This window comes from Porites lutea, chromosome 6, assembly GCF_958299795.1.
Source record: "Porites lutea chromosome 6, jaPorLute2.1, whole genome shotgun sequence".
Classification (NCBI taxonomy): domain Eukaryota; kingdom Metazoa; phylum Cnidaria; class Anthozoa; order Scleractinia; family Poritidae; genus Porites; species Porites lutea.
Window position 1 is genome coordinate 20026708 of NC_133206.1, and position 18221 is coordinate 20044928.

The window sequence follows — 18221 nt, forward strand, 5'->3', positions numbered from 1 at the left end:
TACTGCGCCTACTGAACATGCATGAAGAGATTTCATTTGCATGGTCACACCATACAGGATTTCCTGTATAGAAGTTATATTAAATGTTCACAGCATCTCTCATTACTATACTCACGCCCCGGGACTCACGCGAAGGACAAATAAAACACAGCTGTTTTACGGTGATTGGCTACAGCCGGTTTGGTTGGCATGTACAGGGGACAGTAACACCTCGCACGAATCAGTAAACCATCCCTGCTGATACTGATTTAGGGTATGTCCACACGAATCCGGACATTTTTAAACCCGCATATTTTTTATCCGGATTCGTGTAGACGGGGCATTAAACCACTCTGAAGAGCGGTTTCAAAACAATGCGGTTTTGGTGACCGGATTTACTGGTTTCGTGTAAATTGAAGGCTGATTCGGGTAAAAAGTACGCCGTTTCAAAAATATCCGTATTTGAAGAGACTTGGCCTTTAGAAATGATACAATGATAGTCACACGAAATAGGATTTCTCCCACAGGCCCCACAGAGCGGAACATCTGCGACAACGAGATTTTTACTCAAATGTTTTTCAATGCATACATCTAGATATTTACCTTTCGTTTATACCACAAACTAAGGGAAAGAAAATGATCGACGTCCCTGTGGTAATTAGGACGTTTGTGGCGGCTGAATAACTTGCAAGCACTTTTTCGATTCTTTTCCAGCTTGTAATTCAAAATCCGCTTCATTTACGCGTAGTATTTGGACTTCGGATTGAGGATTGTATAGCCGATCTAACTGCTTTGAACGAACTTTTCACCAGGATTAACATCGATCTCTTCGTTCACATATGCCTAACATACGAATCAAACACCGTTCAAGTGAACAAGTGGTTTGGTAAAAGCAACTAGAATCTAAAATTCTAAACTTGATTTTTTAGTCAAGTACTGAGAACACAGTTTTGGGAACTGCCTTCTCTATTGTTTGTAACTTATATTATTCAATAAATATTGGCTGACATCATTTAAAGGGCATGATTTGCATACCCAATCCCGGCTTAAAAAAAAGCAATCGAAAGTGAACTATCTTCAGCCAGTCCTTTATTACTTACTTCCTCAGTTTATCAATACTGTAGAAACAGCAAAAATAGCTTTTTTGCTCGTAGATTTTTGTTTGCATGTGCATGTCTCGGGCTTGAAACGTGGAGCATGCCTTTGTTTAGTTTTCAATCGTCTTGTGCAGGTGGCCGGCGCTAAAACTAACTAATTAACCAACCCGAACTTGCTTATAAGCAAAGGTGGATTCTGACACGAAACGTTGTATTTTGGCGTCAAAACTCAATTGCTCTAGATTCAAACTTATCTAAATTCGGCCGGAGATTGGGCAGCTTTTAACTGAACTCCCTTCTGATTGGCTGCCAGAAGACCATCATTGTCTGCCGTGCTATGAAAGCCTGAATGGAAGTCCTTTGTTGTTTTACACGGAACGTTACTGAACCTACATACCCGCGGCTTATTGAAGTTGTTTCTTAACCTACATTTTGGGGTATATTAACACCGTTTTCTTCTTGAACGTGACGGGCTGATTTTCAGTTTCATATCACAGACAATCCTCCGATTCATCCACTGTGTTTGCTCACCGTGATTATGCTTTGTGGTATCGCTGGCTTAAGACTTCCGTTCAGTATGATATACGGAATTGCTCAAGAAGTACAAGAAAAAACCTATATGTCTTGGAAGGTATCATTTTATCTCAGTTCCTTTCCATAAAGGCAAGCTTTTTATATTCTAGTGCTGTCTTAACAGTCGAGGATTAAAGTTCTCGCAAACCGGTCGTTCAGACTCCCCCATATTCACGAGCTCGATTATCTTTTGTAGTCAACTACAACACTCTCTTGTCTTTCCTTCTCTCTACGGAAACACGTTAGGAAAACTGAAGGATAGATCATAACAATTGCAATTGCCTAACATTTTATTTTAATGGGCAAGCACCAACATCTACCAAATTCCTTTAGGGTTTTCTAGACATAAAGCTTCTTATGCAAGAAAGTAGTGCGTATTATACTTAGGTATTTAACAAAATGTGCGGCCTAATCGGAGCCGTTCAGAGGACATTATGAGCTTTGATGCAGGACCATGCAATTTGTTAAAGCGAGGATGAAGGCGAACATGTCCAAAAAAAAATAAAAAAACCCAGTGGTTTTCATATGTAGAAGGACAAGATTTTCATTTGGAAAGCAATGAGGAGTTTCTATATTAAAGCAAGATGACCTCAAGCCTCGCTCTCACTTAAGAGTGGGATACTCAGTACACAACTGTTAAATGGTCTATTAAAGCCGACTCCGTTTGAAAAGTGAGTTAAAGGTCGCTGCACAGGTCTACCAACAAAACACTTTTGATCGAAAATGCAGTCTAATTTATCCCCTCTGATTTATGAAGCATGGCGCAAATAACGAGAAGTCATCATCATCATCATCATCATTATTTCTCCACACCAGAGGGCGAATAAAACTGTCATTATTATTTTTTGTCACAACTGCAAATATCCTTCAGGATTTTGTTTTCTCGTGTAAATTATGGTGTTTGTTAATATCGAGCCCTCACTAGGATTACTAACTAAACCTAAAAATTAAATGATTTGAATTATGGCAGCTGTATTCAAATGAGATTATCATGAAAACAGGCTATCAACTTACTTTTATTCACTGAAAATGACCTAAAGTTACTTACGTTTAGTCGAGACAACAACAACAAAAAAATTGATCGCGGTCAGTTATGTTGAAGACAGTTTTCATCTAAAAAAACAGTTTGCTGGTTTTTCCACAAGTTTTCACCTTACTCCACCTCCTGCCCAGATCTTTGCCTTTTGAAAATGGGAGGGGCAAAGAGTAGCAAGTGACGTCAGCCATGCACCTGCCTAGTGCTCATAACTTGGTGATAGTCTAAGGCCCCATCCACACTAATGCTTGAAAACGCATACATCTCGATGCGTTAAGGCCGTCCATCCACACTAATACCCTGAGCGTTTTCATCGAAAACGCATCGATTTGAAAACGCTCTTGAAAGTGGATCAAAACGAAAACTCTAACATGTCGTATTAGTGTGGAGAGTCGAAAGCTGCCGAAAACGCATCAAAATGAAAACGATGACCAAAAATATCGCAGGCGCGTGTGTTTTTAGCATGTGTTTAGAGTTCAACTTACGTCACAACGTGCAATTCTATCGTTTTCGAATGTTTTGGTGTGAACAGTCGAAAACGCATCAAAACGGTGATGTGGCGGCGAATCGATCGATGCGTTTTCGATGACTACGACCACGCATACATTTGAAAGTGTGGACAGGGCCTAAAGCTATCCCAGATCACAGCTTGTTTTCGATGTTTCACATTATAAGATGGACTATATGACACTCACTCTAGTTGTATGGTCAGAGTGAATTTGTTTTATCATAATCATCTGACGCGTATTCTACCTTACAACCAAGCAAAGAAACAAACAAAATATAAGGAAACCAAGAAACAAAAACAAATCAAGAAAAAGTGCCGTGACGCTTTTTGTTTTGAGTATCAGGCACAGGGTTTACTTAAGGGCAGCAGTCCCATAGGCGTGTGGTTATATTCGTATCTGAGGGGGCGGCAACCTCCTTCCCTGAAAACAAAAAACGTCATGCTACAAAAACAACAACAACAGCAACAACAACAAATTTTATTGAACATAACAATAAAGACACTGCAATACAATAGGTAGAATAAACTAACATAAAACAAAGTAAGTAAATACGACCAAATAGCGATTACAAAGAGAGAGACTAACATGTGTTAAACAACTTGAGATTTGGGTTCGTTGTTCTCTCTTTTAATGTTAGCAATAGTCTCAGGCATAGTATACGATCAAACGAGACGTATTAACGAAAGAACAATTAAACATACGATTTAAGAAAGAGGGAAAACTTTACGGAGCACTGAACGCACCTTCGTCCATCTTGGTTAGCTCACGTGACTCGTGAAGAGTCGTGGTACAAAAATTAATGCGTTTAAGTTGCATAGATGAGGAACAGACCGGAGCCTCTCCTGGTACAAACCATTGCATGGACCTCCGAACTGCTTTTTCTAGGAACAAAACAAATCTAATATTAAAAATGGTTGCTTGAAACCCCCTACAAACGTAGAATTTCTCGACAACCTTACTGCGAACTCGTGCAAAGGAAAGCAAATAAGAGACAAAATTATTCCTACCATTTTCCCATGGTGGTTATCCTTTCTGTGGAATTTTTCCACGAAGACTGCATTCTGATCTTATCGACATATATGATTTAAATAAAGCTTTTTTAATAATTTGATTCTTCAGCTGAGGCGGATTCTGGCGCAGACTGGATGACATCCTCACCTTTTACCTGGACCAAAGAGCAAGTACAGTGCTGGTTGAAGTGGGCCTGGGACTACTATAACCTGCCAGGAGAATGTGATGCGGAGAAACTTGACTTAACGGGTGCCGAGCTATGTGTCTATACCTTGGAGGAATTACAAAGTCGTTCAGAACATGGAGGTCTTCTGTATGAGGCCTTCGCCCTGTTGGATATTTCCCCACGGGGAGGTAAGAGGCTTTACTAGTGATGCGAAACTTGTGACGTGAAATATACCTTACCTTAGAATGGGATAATTCCCCACTCCAAAAACGTTAAGGGGAATGCTTACAACCTTTCGCGGTGCAACGATTTTGGGGATCCTTTGAGTTGACAATTAAAGCGTTAGTTATGATTGGATAATGGTTGCCTTGAATACTATCGACCAATCAAAACTAACGCTTGTCCACCCAAACGACTACACCCAAAGCTTGTGCCCATTCTCCCTAAAGTTTCTAAAGTGTGGAAGAGGCCTTTTTAGCGATAGTTGATCACGAGATCAACTTTCTGTAAACACGAAGACAGTTCGCTTTTGACAAATTTTGTTTCAGGAACTGAAAACATTTTTAGAATTAGGTAATTTTCAGCCGTATATCTCAAAAGTAGCGATTGCAACGGCCGCTGACAGTGAGGAGGATTTGTATAGGAGAAACAACTCTTGCCAACCAGTCACGTCTGAATTGTTTTCAGTACAAATCCTTGTAAATTTCGAAATTTTCAAACTGTCGTAAAATGTTTCCTTCAGCATTAAGGGGTTCAAATCTCCTTCTTATTCAAAAGAGACAATTTGAGCCCTTAAAATACGTAAGGAAAAGATTTAACGACAGTTTTAAAATTTCAAATTACAAGCAGCATATATAAACAAAAGGACAAACGTTTATTTGTTCATAAGTCCTATCCATCTGCGTTATTACCATTTAAATACCCTTATTTTTAATTTTCTTTTTTTCCCAGATAATAGTACCTTCTGTGAAGGTAGGTTTGAGCATTCTTTTTGTTTTTTGAAAATACTTGACTATTATGTTACCTGAATATTTCACTGGTGTCACAAAAAATATCAATATTGACTTTCATCACATTTTTACAGGAAAAGTTGAATCATCAAGTGATGATTTCGATCGTATGCTTGCTATGCAAGGTAACGTTTTTAATTGTATTATATAGGTGTATATGTTTTTTGTCCCATACTTGAACTCCATTTGGTTAAAACCATTTACTGACTTTAGTCTACACTACACTACTCTCTACCTTACTCTGCCCTACCCTGACCTACCCAACGCTGTGCTGCCCTACCCTACCCTACCCTACCCTACCCTACCCTATACTACCTTACCCGACCCTACCCTACCCAGTCTCTTTATAAGCAGGGGATCAGGTATCTGTCTATGCCATGCTGATGAGTCCTAACAAGGACGAAACAGCTGTCCATATCATGGCTGCCACTGTCGGGGTGATATGGTTGTGCGCATGCGTAAGGTAATGGCCATACCGCGGAGTTGGTAGTGTGTGCTTCAGTGCATAATTGTGGTTAAGTTTATCGTTCCCGGATAGATTATTGTTGAGCAGGAGCCCACAGAAAAGAGAGCTTTGAACCACTCAGTATATTCTTGAAATCATAGTTCCTGCTAGTTCATCCTGTGAAACCATTTATCGCTTTTCTAAAACAAATACTACTTAACCGGCATTCAGGCTCTCATTTTGTTCGGAGTGAATGATGGACTCAAACAGACAGGTATGCTCCCCCAAGCGAGATGACAGGTATTTCCCGTCTCCAGGGTCTAAATCCCGTATTCCCGCCTCTTTTTCCGAGACTAGAATCCAGCATCCCGCACTTCTGTCATCGCTATCCCGGATATCGTTTTCTTTCCCAATACCGAAGCCGTGCCCAAATTTTCGCAAATCCCGCTTCCTGGGTAGCAGTCAAATCCCGTATCCCGTTAACGTTTCTCGAATCCTACACTGTGTTTTGGCCAAATCCCGGATTCCGGAAATACTCTTCCGGGCCATGTTTAAAATGAGGATCCACTTCGAAAACAATTCATTTTTAAACAAAACTAACCATGATACTAACCTATGAAAACCGATGACTTAACAATCAAAGACTAACATAGTGTGTTGTTCTTTTATTGTTAGATCCCCTAGCTTTTGCCCTTGATGAACTTCCTATGGAAGGTGAGAAACAGTCTATACACATAGTTTTATACCGAGTTTTATAGCATCGTTAATATGATTTGCAAAAGAGGCAGATGAACCGGTACAAAGGTCAATGGCTCGAAAGGCATGACAGCAAGATGCCTGGCACATTTATATAGCACTGTCTTTACAATAGAGACCAGTGGCCAGCCACCATGGAAGGGATAGGGACCCCACCTTGTATATACCCATAGTTTAATCATCGATCTACTACTAGTACATGGCACTTGATGATGAATATCATTTCCAATTCCTTACGGCGTTTAGTTTTACTAGGGTTAGGGTAAGATTGGTTTGGTTATCTTCTTTTCGTAATAAAGATGTTTTGCTTTTCAGAAATTTTCAAGGCATCCCCCTTTGATGGTGAGTAAAATTTTTTCAAAGTTTAAATATTTGTTTGGGTTTGTCAGTTGAGAGCCCCGTTTACAGTTTCAGTTAAGATAATTTTTTTAGTTCAATCTAGAACAGTTAGCAAACACTCAACGATCCCAAATGAAAATGTAGGAATCAGATTCCTTTGAAAGGACTAAAAGAAGGACTTGTTACCAACAAACGTATAACTGAAATAACCGATTGCAATTGAAAATTGCGTAATTCACACAAGTTGGCAGTATATAAATCAAATTGGCCTCATATATTTCTCAAAAACCTTGATTTTTGACCGTAATTGGACATTTCACATCCAAAATGCGCCTTTGAAGAAAACGTGCTCATTCCAGTTCAGTCCCACGTGACACCCAAAAAACTTAGTAGAAGCCGGTCTTTTTATACGGACTGTAAGCTGTATTTGCAGCAACAGTGGAGAAATCAGGCCTTCATTAAGAAAAACGATTTTATGGTTTTCATCATCAGACTGAAGCCACGAAGATAGGCTGTTTCCTGTCGGTTTCCAGCCCAGGTTTTCCGACATTAGGCAGGACAATCGGCGGTTTTATAAAATAAAGAGGAAGTAAAAAACCCTCGACTCTTTTTTTCAGATAAGGTATCCTGTTACCTAAAAGAAAAATTGACATAACGAAGATTGGCCGGTTGCGAATAATGACCGAATACTGCGTTGAACATGACCGGAAATTTGCGTTGCGTCGGGAAACGTTCGTTCGCATTTTCCCGTTTTATGTATTCCTGCCGGATCATTGAAAGAACTTGACTAGTACAGTCGTCGTTTTGAATTTTTCAAACAGATAAAAAGGAAGCCAACATTACTTAACTTGCCTTACGCACTGTGATCGTGCAAACAATCACCCGCTTTTGAGAGTGAGACCCTTTGGTCGTGGGAAGATTTGCAATCGTCTGTCTTCGGTCCTTTCTAAATCAGAGGGTCAATACTACAACTGTTTGAAGGAAGTTAGAACAAAAATCAGCGGCGTGTGAAACAAAAGCCGAAATAGGCGAATGCTCATCTCGCAGGCCATGAAAATAAGATCTACGCGATTGAAAACGGATGACATGGAGTCAAAGAAAGCTCGGTCATTCAGCATAACCATCGTTGAGTTTTACCTTCAATTCAAGTCCATTATGGCTCTTGCTTCCATTGATTTTCTTAAAGCAGTCTGTTTTTCGTTGATGCTGACAATAGCAACAACGCTAAAATAATAGCATCAAACAACTTTGCTGGTGACAGAACTTTTGAAATTTCAAGTTGCCATGGCTACAACATAGCTTGCGGAAAACACCCTTAATTTTGGCATTAAATACGTGCTTTTATCCAACCGATCATAAGATCAATACCGATGTGGTCAATGACCCCTGTTCTTTATGTAATCATTCAAGTACAATCATCATCTTTCTCATAGAAACGTTTCCACAGACCCATCTTAAACTATCGAATAACCTGAATGCAAACTCTGAGGAAGTCAGTTACAATGTCCACTATTAAATCCGTAGCAGAGAATTTTAACGGTGATATAGGAGTGAGATGAAATTCTCGCAAGTTACTGTTTTAGACTTGATCTAAGGAAAATGGTAATTCTGTGTAAATAGGGTCATTTAGTCCACTGGGTAATATCAAAAGTTTTGAGACTGGTCTTAGAACTTCAAAATGGGTGTCTGTAATACCCACGTAGTTACGTACACTCGTCTACGAGGGTGTATCGCGAGAACTTGCTTAGTTATCACCCGTGTTTCATATTTAATTAGTTTTTTCGCGAGGTCCGTTTGATTGTTTTACCGAAGCAGAATTCTGCATAGCCAATGTTTTTACTTCACGGAAAGCTTTTACAACCATTTTCAATTACAGTGATAGTCAGATAAACAAAGTGATCAAGTTCAGACAGCAGAGAAAAATTCCAGAATGATGATTTTGACGTCAAGACGAGCATCCCCCGCAATTATTTCATCATTTTTATGTTATTTGACAGTGGCGTATTTTTAAAGGTCACATTTTTGCAGGAAACAAAGCATAAAGATATTTCAAATTCCTTGTTTAATTGAGCCTTAATTCTACATCTTTCCGCAATGCAAAAACTAGAATATAGTGAAGGTTTTCTCAGCTTCCTCGTGGCTATCATCTGTTCTATCCAGCGTAAAACAAAACTAAGATACACACGCGCCTCCGGATACAAAGATAAGAGACTATTGAACTTTGATCAAAAGTTAGAATAAACGATGTGGATCGGGACGTATTATTCAGTATTAAAGAAGCTCCTTGTGATGGAACAAAAATAGTAAATGTGTTAAATTGTTTCTCGATAAAATCGTTTGTCAAAGTTGGATGACTAAATCACTGAAAACAATCTCTTTTATTATAATTTTTAAAAAATAAAAAGCATCAGTTTCCGCATGACTTAATTTCCTCATCGATAACTGCACGTAGATCACGCCAGTGGAAACCACGTGACCCTAACAGGCCGAAGTGTGTTGTGTTGGGGCGTGGGTGTACCTGACGCGCCCAGGTTGATTTCAATCACATCTACAATCTTTGCAAAGGAAATAAATGCAAACAAATTCGAGCGGCTTCTTGAATAGTACCTCGAATACACTCTGCGAAGGTTTTTCAGCCGCTCAAATGCACGCAGCCGTTCTCTTCCTGCCCAGAATCGGCAGTAATGCAAAATTAAAGTTCAGCTGTAACAAACAAGCAGAACAACATTCCTTTGTTTCCGCAAGGATACTGGAGCGCGCAACTCTGTGCTTTGTGACACACTTCCGGGTGTAGTGGATTTAGTGTCTTGTGAATCGCTATTCTCTATCACGGACACTTTCTGATATTCGTACTTTATTGTATTGGCCATGACTATAACCAGTGATCGATTGGAAATTGCGAAAAATTCGCTTTTGAAACCAAATTACTCGGGCGATACAAATTACAGCTTGCTTATTTAAAAATGCAAATAATCTGTCTTGAATGTCTTGCTACGTAAATAGGCAAAACGTGAAATTGAATCTCATAAGCGCTCGAACTCCTGACGGGGTAGTACTTTGGCTAATTTGTTACTATACCTGTTTCTCTTCCTAATTTTCAGATAAGCCATCAGATTTTTGCATTACGAACTTATATACTTTTAAATTCTTCTTAGAAGTCTTGATACCTAAGCCGAACGATTCTAATTAGGGAAAGACAGGCTAATGTAATGTTTGACAACTCTCTCCCCCCTCCCCTGTGTGAGTTTTCAGTTATAATCTGCAGCATATTTATCGGTGGTTCCGTGGTTTGCTCCTGCAAGTTGAGTTACTAACAGGCGACCTTTCCGCTAGCTATTCAAAATCTGGAAATGCCTTATTACTGTTCTTTGAGAATATTTAGCAAGGAGAAAAAGAAAAGGCGACGACGAAGAGGTAAATTGAGCCGATTTGAGTGATGTTTTTGCGAGTATTAGCTACGATTGTTTGCGTGAACTGGTCGTACGATAATTTGAACTTTTATGATATATTTACTGTTGGCCGCCGTTCATTACTTTAGTTTGATAAAAGTGTTAAGGTTAGAATTATAACTTAAAGCTAGCTGTTCGCGCTTTTCTTGCTTCGGAATCATTGTCTGCCGTTAGGATTACATCTTGGAAGCCGAGACGAACGAGACGTGAGTTTGTGGTGTAATTTTTACCAACCAAGCTCCTTTGCTTCCTCATCGATTTCGCCTTTTTCAGCTCTTGCCTTTCACACATTACGAATGATTTTAGCTCCAACTGACGAACCTAAGACTTTACTAAAACTCTTTTGTTTATGTAGCCGCACAGAAGCCCATTTGTACGGTCTTAAAACGAATGAAACCAGCAAAGTTGTTCGTTTCCGCGCCGCTGACGCGCCATATCCAGCGAAGATGCAAAGCGGGCGAATCGAGTAGCCAGAGCCATCTATCGCTATTTTTACCGTCTACTCTAAGGGGATTCAAAAAGTGAATGATACAAAAGCCTTCATTGTTTCTTAAGGGCTAATAATCTTCTAAGATGAAACTTAAGCGACGAATTAGGGCACTATACGTTTGTGAATATGTGTTGAAAGTTTCTGTGTCGGGCGGTCTGTATTGGCAAAACATACCAGAAGATAGATCATCTCGACATATTTTCTGTCGAGTTATTATTACGCGACTCTGCTCTGCAGCTCGCGTCTTATAGCGTTTGAAACTTAGCTAAAATACCGATTTTTATTCATACAGAGAAGTTTTACAACGGTCTTATGTAACATAACCAGCTTCACGATTTTATTCTGAATGCCTGCCATTGCTTTCCGCGTTGCGGGGCGCTATGGTTTCCACTCACTCGGCATTGAAATGAACTAAAGCACGCACATAAATAATTTTGTTGTGAATTTGGTGGACAATCCCAGGTTTAATTCCTTTTCTTTCATCTTTCAGACGAAATGAATCTTACAAATGATGACTCTTCTGTACCAGAAAGGGATGATCAAGGTAGGATGGCTGTTCAAAGGAAAAAAAAAAATTATTTGTCACGTAGCTTTGAGTCAGCGCTCAGAGTCAAGGTTTAATATTTCCGGGAGCAAAAACAGCTCTCTCCAAGTTTCTTCCGGGAGCGTATTAAAAGCATAGCGCTCTTTGTTTGCTTAAGGTTAGACATGTTCATTATGGTTAAATGATCGTAGTTAACTGACTTCAGTTGTTTTCGCGAAGGGTATTTGAAAATTTCTTTGTGTTTTAACCACAAAAGAGATAAGTTATCCTTCCTTGGTGTGTAATTATTGAACGGTCCCCTGTTTGTCTTTTCCTGTTCCTAAGTTACTAAGCATATCGTCATAATTTCAAGGAAATAAATTGAATACCCAGCTAATATTTCGTTCAAGCGAAATATTTTTCGCGTTGTTTTCGTTTTTACTGTGGAAAGGTTTAGGAGGAAATATACGTGCGATGATATGGCCTTATTCCCAATCGCTTTGCTTGTAAATTGAATTGTGCTTTCACAGAATTTTCAAGTTTTTGCTGTAGGAATAATCATTAATCAGTGTTGTATTTTTATGAGTGATTTTTGTTAATGGGCTATGCCTGCTAGCAATGTAATTCACTATACACACAGCGTTGACAAGCACTATTAATTACACAAGTTGACGAACGCTCACTTCACAAGACATAAGCATTGAACACTTCCTTTTGTGTTGTATAGCCAAGCTATTACTTAATCGTCGAAACTTGTAATGAAGAAATACAACCCAAAATAAAAAATACGGCAGGTTTCTCCTTTGTTCAGTGGAAGTAATCCAAATAATGTTCCTGATATTAGAACATGTTGAAGTTGACAGAGCAAACATAATTTTGCAAGCCCCTCTGAGTTATTCAAAATTCAGGAAAAGAAATTTTAAGGTCATAAAAAATTTACGACTCGTTTCAATGCGTATCTAATGCTGCACTGTAGACTTAACAGCGGCAAACAAACAAATTAAAAGACTTCGCTGAAGTAAACTCAGTAAGGTTTCCGTGTTGTATATAACATCTATTTCCTCGCTGATATAGGACGCACTGTATTTTGTCAGGTTTCAACTAAAGGTTGGGGTTAGAATTTCCTGAAAGTTCTTAAATATCTGTCTCATTGAAAACATGGCTCCTTTCCAGAAATGTCTTCCTGTTAAATTCCAGGCTTTCTGGGAAAAAAAAAAGTATATCCTCGTGCTCCTAAAACTGGAAAAGTGCCTGGAGGAAGTACAATTGCCTTGCACATAATTTATTGCCTAGTCCTATATCTGTTGTAATGAAGATTTTTTCTGACAAAGGCTATTTTTGGTTGAAACAAAGGGTCTTGCATATTAAACGGTTTTTAAGACCGTTATACAAAAAGAAAAAAGTTTAGCATTTATCAAAAGCAATTTTTGCATTACAAAGGTGCTGGGTCCTCACTTGAGGAGCTAGTTTCCATGGTAAAGTAGCTTTCTTTTCCAGAGAATATTTTTTGGTTGTGATGCAAGGGGAGTTCGAACTTTAAGTTTGTAAAGTTAAGTATTGCCTGAAACTGTATGTTTTTTAAAGATATATCATTATGAAAAAAAAATTGAGTTCACAGTGGGTGGTAGTGTTTTGGGATACTTCTCAATAAGACTACCCTATTTGGGTTTTGTAAAGATTCTTTGGAGAAGGCAAATTGTTCACATTTTGCTGGTGTTTTTTTTTAATTGGTAAAGATCAAGAGTAGAAAGGGCAAGAACAGTAATGAGAACAAAGTCAAAACATAACATTTCCAGAAACTGTGAGCACCTATCTTGGGGCAGATTATTTTGTTTAGGAATCGCAGAATTAACATCTGCTTACTAACTAAGATAAGTGTGGCAGGCCAAATCTTGTTATTTCCAAAGACTATATTTTTACTCCAATTTTTCAAATGTCCTTGAAAATAGAATGTTCAGTTGTAAAATTAAATTTTAAACTGAGGTCTGTGGAGGCAGGCTATGCTGGATATAGTGGTGTTCGAGTTTTATCAGAACTTTCATTGTTTGTCCTGAAAATAAACTTTACAGAAGCGAGCTTCAAAAATAATAATAATCAATGAAGATTAATGTTTGAAAAAATGCCAATCTGCCATAGTATTTATTCACCTTCAAACTTCGAATTTGTCGACGGCGGTTTCTTTGATGCTTACCACAACATTTTCTTTTCCCCGTTTCTTCCTCGAGAATCTAATAGCAGATATTAAAAGTGAAAAACGCGGAAGTAGATTCGAGGGGAAAGTCGAGGAAGGAAAATTTCATTGCAGCTTCATAGATTTTTCTTCGGCCAAAAATATTTGTTCAAGCGGCATTTCAAAGAGTTTTGTGAATGGCTAATGTCCCTTTATTGTCAACTCATCAGTTCATTGGAAGGCTTTTCGTGCATTTAATAAATGTATTTTCAGATAGTTACCGACGATGTGATGTGAGTGGTATTGCACAAGTCACGAGATAAGCACATGAAAATCGATTTCATAAGCGAGCTAAACAACTCCCGCGTGACACTCACGAATCAGAGCTTTGCGTGACAGTTAGTCACATACAGCTCCCACCGTCGACTCATCACTGACCCCCAAAACCATCGATAAAAAGTAACACAAGTCCGAATTTATATCGGAAAGCCTTTCACCCGCATAGAATACAGGAAAGTCTCAAAGTTTACTGTGAAGAAGAAATCTATGAACACTGGAAAACGCCATTAAATTACATGTTAAATTCGTTTTGTTCAGACCAACCCGGCGGTCGAGGTGATATTAAAAAAATAAAACAAAAAATTAACAATTAAATCGATTTGCTGCGACAGCGATGGAAGGACCTTGCGGTGGGTAGTAAAAAAAGGAAAGGCGTTCGTAAAAATGTGCCTTAAATATGGAGAGACTTTTTAGGGATTATTTTGTGAGACCTTGCAATCACTTTTCTGGAGCATAAATGGAAGACAAAAAGCGTAAGGTGTAGTGTTTCACTCAGTTCATATCCTTATAGACCCAGGGGCAACTGGCCGAAAGTGCGTGATTTTCGTGAAAGAAATTATTTGCTAAAGTATGTAGTTGTTCAAAATTTGCAGATTTGTGTGAATGTTCGTGATATCGGCCCAAGGTGAAGAAGCAGTCGTACAAAAGTATAGGCTTCCGACATTTTGGCGCTTTTGCTTGTGATACTGTATTGGAATAATGAAAGAAAGACACTAAGATAGGTTTTAAATAACCTCGGGGTTGCAGGTGAATCGCAACGTCGCAAAATTGTCGTGTTTTTTGTGAAACTTCGATACACAGTGGTAATTTTCTAAAGACTGTGGTTCTAGAAGGAATGTTAACCTCTTCGTAGGCTCTTTGTGTTAACTGGGATATTTTTATCTCGTTATTTATATTTACAATTTATAATGATTTTAAAACTTCCGTATATGAGCCGTAGGAATTCCACTGTCAACTAAGATGGACTAAGCGCTAGTTTTTTTACGTGGTAACTCAACCCGAAATACTCAGATACTTGCTTCCCTTTGCTATCTTCTTAACCTATCTTCTTAATCTATCTTTAGGCAATAGTGAAAGCGACGAAGAGGACGTGTCAGTCCCATCGCTCAGCTCACAAAACAGTGCCTTCGGTAAGTCTATAATTATCCTGACATACTATGAGCTGTGCTATCAATTTCCTCATTCGGTAATGGGTAAATTGAAAAAAAATATTAGCAGTAAATTGATTAATATTAATTAGCCATAAGTTAACTAAAACGCGAAATTGAAAAAAGCAATTAGCTGTTTATTCTCCAAGCCTTCTAGTTTTTCAGGTGAAACAGGTGATTGTTTGGCGTTATCGCAGCGTTAACAACTATTTTTTTCGAGAAGATTGTAGAATGTACGCTTGCAAATTAATAGCAGAATCTTAATTACATCTACAAGAAATTTCTTTCAGATTCAAATTAGACCTTATACAAATTCTTAGTACTGAGCATATTATCATATTTCTCCATTGTCTAATATTTTTATCTCGTTTATGTTAAAAACTTTTCACAATTCAGACTACTATTTTGAGCTTTTCGTCGATTTGACAAGATTTTTATCCGCACTGGAAACCTTTCCGACGGATGAGAAAGAAAATAGTTAAACAAGAGATAATTCAAAAACAACACACCGCAGAAAATCATCCCCACTGTGCACCCAAACTAGATTCTATGGAAATAACAACTTTGAGGTCAGAGCGACTAAAACTAACGCATCTGAAGACTTATTTGTCTAAAGCTGCCCCCGAGGAAGGTAATTAACATTTACCTGGGCAAGGACACGCAAGAATCGAGAAGCGTCTGTGGGAGGGGCGCCCGCTGCTAATGCATGTGTTGTTATTCAGTTCTCTCTCGGGTTTAATTTTATTTCCTTTGTTAATGGCTGTCCTTGTGGGTTAATTGAACTGATCATTTCCCTGACTTGGGGCTAATTAAAAATGGCCAGTCTCTTCGGGAAGCACTGCGGAATAGTTGGAACCAGAGATTACATCCAAAGATTCAAAACTTTGAGATAGCGCCATTACATTATTTTTTTAACTCTTACCTTTTTAGCCCCTTCCAAGAGTCACGTGACGGCGACAGGCGCTCGTGGTCCCTTGCCCAGGCCCCAGCCGAGTAAGTAGTATTTTTTTTTTGCGTCTGTTTAGTTTAGTTTAGTTCGTTCTTTCCTCGTCATAGTGACAAGGTTGACACAATACAAAACTGTTTAGAGACCTTTAGATTCGAGGACGAGAATGACTACGAGTACGAGATTTAACTTTCTCTTCTGTAACCTTCTCAAATAATACTGAGACACCCCGAAAAGCTTCATTGTACTTTGTTTTCTCCAGAAAAGTTAGCACTGTTAGCTTTATTGAAGGAGGTTCAGTCCTCTCCCGATCGCAAAATGATAAAACTTCTAACATTTGATAACTTGTTTCCGCCTCTACGACGTTCTTGCGAGAACTCGTAGTAGAATGACGACTATCACATTTTCCCGCCAAAATGACGCTGGTTTACGCGCGAGCACTACTTAGTATTTGGAAAATCTCGTACTTGTAGTCGCTCTCGTCTTAGAATCTAAGGCTCTCTTTTGACTTAAACGAACATACTGAAAATGGCCGTTCAAACCAGTCACTGTTTAATCCATAGCGAAATGGGTACAGCCGCCGTATCTGACTTGGCGGCCTGAACGTCGTTTCAAGAAAATCAAATCCCAAGAACCGAATTTCTTAATCATTTGATATTTAAAAATAATAAGCCAAGGTTTTGCGCCTTGCATTAACCCTTTAAGTCCCAATGGTGACCAACAGCAATCTTCTCTTAACAATATCCATACATTGTCAAGAGCAAAGTCTATGAGAATTTATAAAATAATCACAAAGAGAAAAATCTTTGATCTTTTATCAAATTCTCTCAACAACGTTTTGAAGGAAATTTATGGTGATTAGTATGATGAATTTGTATGTACATGTTAGGGCTTAAAGAGTTAACAGTGCACCTTGTTTTATCCATCAGTTCGCCCGTTGAACATCCCCAGAGATCTACCTCTGCATTCTGCTACTCAGCAAAATCCCACAGCCAATGGATTCTGTGCTTCCCGTTTGTGGCCACCAAACGGCTGTTTTCCACCCTGCGTTCCCCCACCGGTAAATGGCTTTCCTCACCCCCGGCTTCCCCAGAGGGGGCCCATGGATTTGCAACGAAATCGAGACCTCCCACCGGTTCCGCCGCTGATCAAGTCTCCCGATCTGCCCTCTCCGACAAGTCCCATGGAGAACTTCCCACAAACCCCACTGCAGACGCTTTCGTTTGCGGCGAGCTTATTCGCCAAAAACGATGCGTTGTTTGACGTTTCATCGTCACCATCCAAGAAGGAAGAGCGCATGACGCGTGGTGGGCTTTACGATGAGCCGTTCTCTGCAGGAACTCCTGCTACAAACGGTTTTTCTCCCCCGGATGCCAAGAAACCCAAACTAGATTTTGATGTGCATTCCAAGCACAGTAAGATGGCAGTTAATGGCGGCGTGCCCCCACCTTTGAGAGCATCACAAGGCGAATCTCAGGTGCCTTTCCCTGCGAATCTTTCACCAAAATCTTGTCCAGACAGTGATGTGGATTATAAAGAAGAGAGAATGTCTCCGTCACCACCGGCATCCCCCTATGGACATTCGGCCTCACCCTCTCAGAGAGGCTGCGATTCTCCTATGACGCGTAGAAGGAACAGCACCAGTTCAACGGACTCCGGTACAGAAGAGGGGAAGGATGGTAAGTTGAGGAACATTGTAACATGTTAATTAATTTGATTTCACATTGAAATTTGATTGTTCCAAAGGAATGTTGTGCCACTGTTTGTCTTACCTCGTCTTGCAATCAGGCCACCTTCACACGGGACGAATACGGATATTTTTGAAACCGCTTATTTTTTTACACTAAACCTTCCGTTTACACGAATTGAAACCACTCTCTGGGGTGGTTCACTTACCATGGAGAGACTCGTGGCGAGTCAAGCCATTTGCCAGGTTCATTTGTGGCACACCTCCTGTGTTTCAGTGAGAATAGTTATCTTCAGTACTTTTGCTGACTTCTAATGTACAGCTTTTGCTAATTGAAGTCCTTATTCGTCCAGGAAACCACAGCCGGAGCGAGTCTTCCTCGCCGAAGAGTTCCGGTTCACCAAGTGGAAAACCTCGTGTTGGCCGAAGAAAGCGTAAGTGATTAAAATGATCTTACTTTCAATCGTGCACACGCTTGTAAAATGTCACGAAACTTTTCCTATTCGTTTTAGAATTACACTAAAAAAAAATGCTATGGTTAACTCTCT

At 39.4% G+C, this 18221-nt stretch overlaps 1 protein-coding gene and 1 long non-coding RNA gene across 7 annotated transcripts in view; one reads left to right on the top strand and one right to left on the bottom strand.

Annotated features, from left to right (window-relative positions):
• Positions 1–18221, top strand: part of LOC140940080 (uncharacterized) — a 44424-nt gene that overhangs the window by 23120 nt on the left and 3083 nt on the right. For all 6 annotated transcript variants that reach the window (XM_073388963.1, XM_073388969.1, XM_073388968.1 and 3 more), the window contains exons 3-12: positions 4314–4559; positions 5323–5343; positions 5456–5506; positions 6502–6540; positions 6898–6924; positions 11351–11404; positions 14957–15022; positions 15971–16033; positions 16916–17665; positions 18027–18107. In XM_073388963.1, coding sequence (XP_073245064.1) covers positions 4314–4559; positions 5323–5343; positions 5456–5506; positions 6502–6540; positions 6898–6924; positions 11351–11404; positions 14957–15022; positions 15971–16033; positions 16916–17665; positions 18027–18107 — 1398 coding nt within the window. The remainder of the gene's footprint in view (positions 1–4313; positions 4560–5322; positions 5344–5455; positions 5507–6501; positions 6541–6897; positions 6925–11350; positions 11405–14956; positions 15023–15970; positions 16034–16915; positions 17666–18026; positions 18108–18221) is intronic.
• LOC140940082 (uncharacterized) lies at positions 4202–8231 on the bottom strand. Its single transcript, XR_012166295.1, has 2 exons — positions 8059–8231; positions 4202–4476 (listed from the first exon to the last, which is right to left on the bottom strand). It is a non-coding gene; the product is annotated as an uncharacterized lncRNA (long non-coding RNA).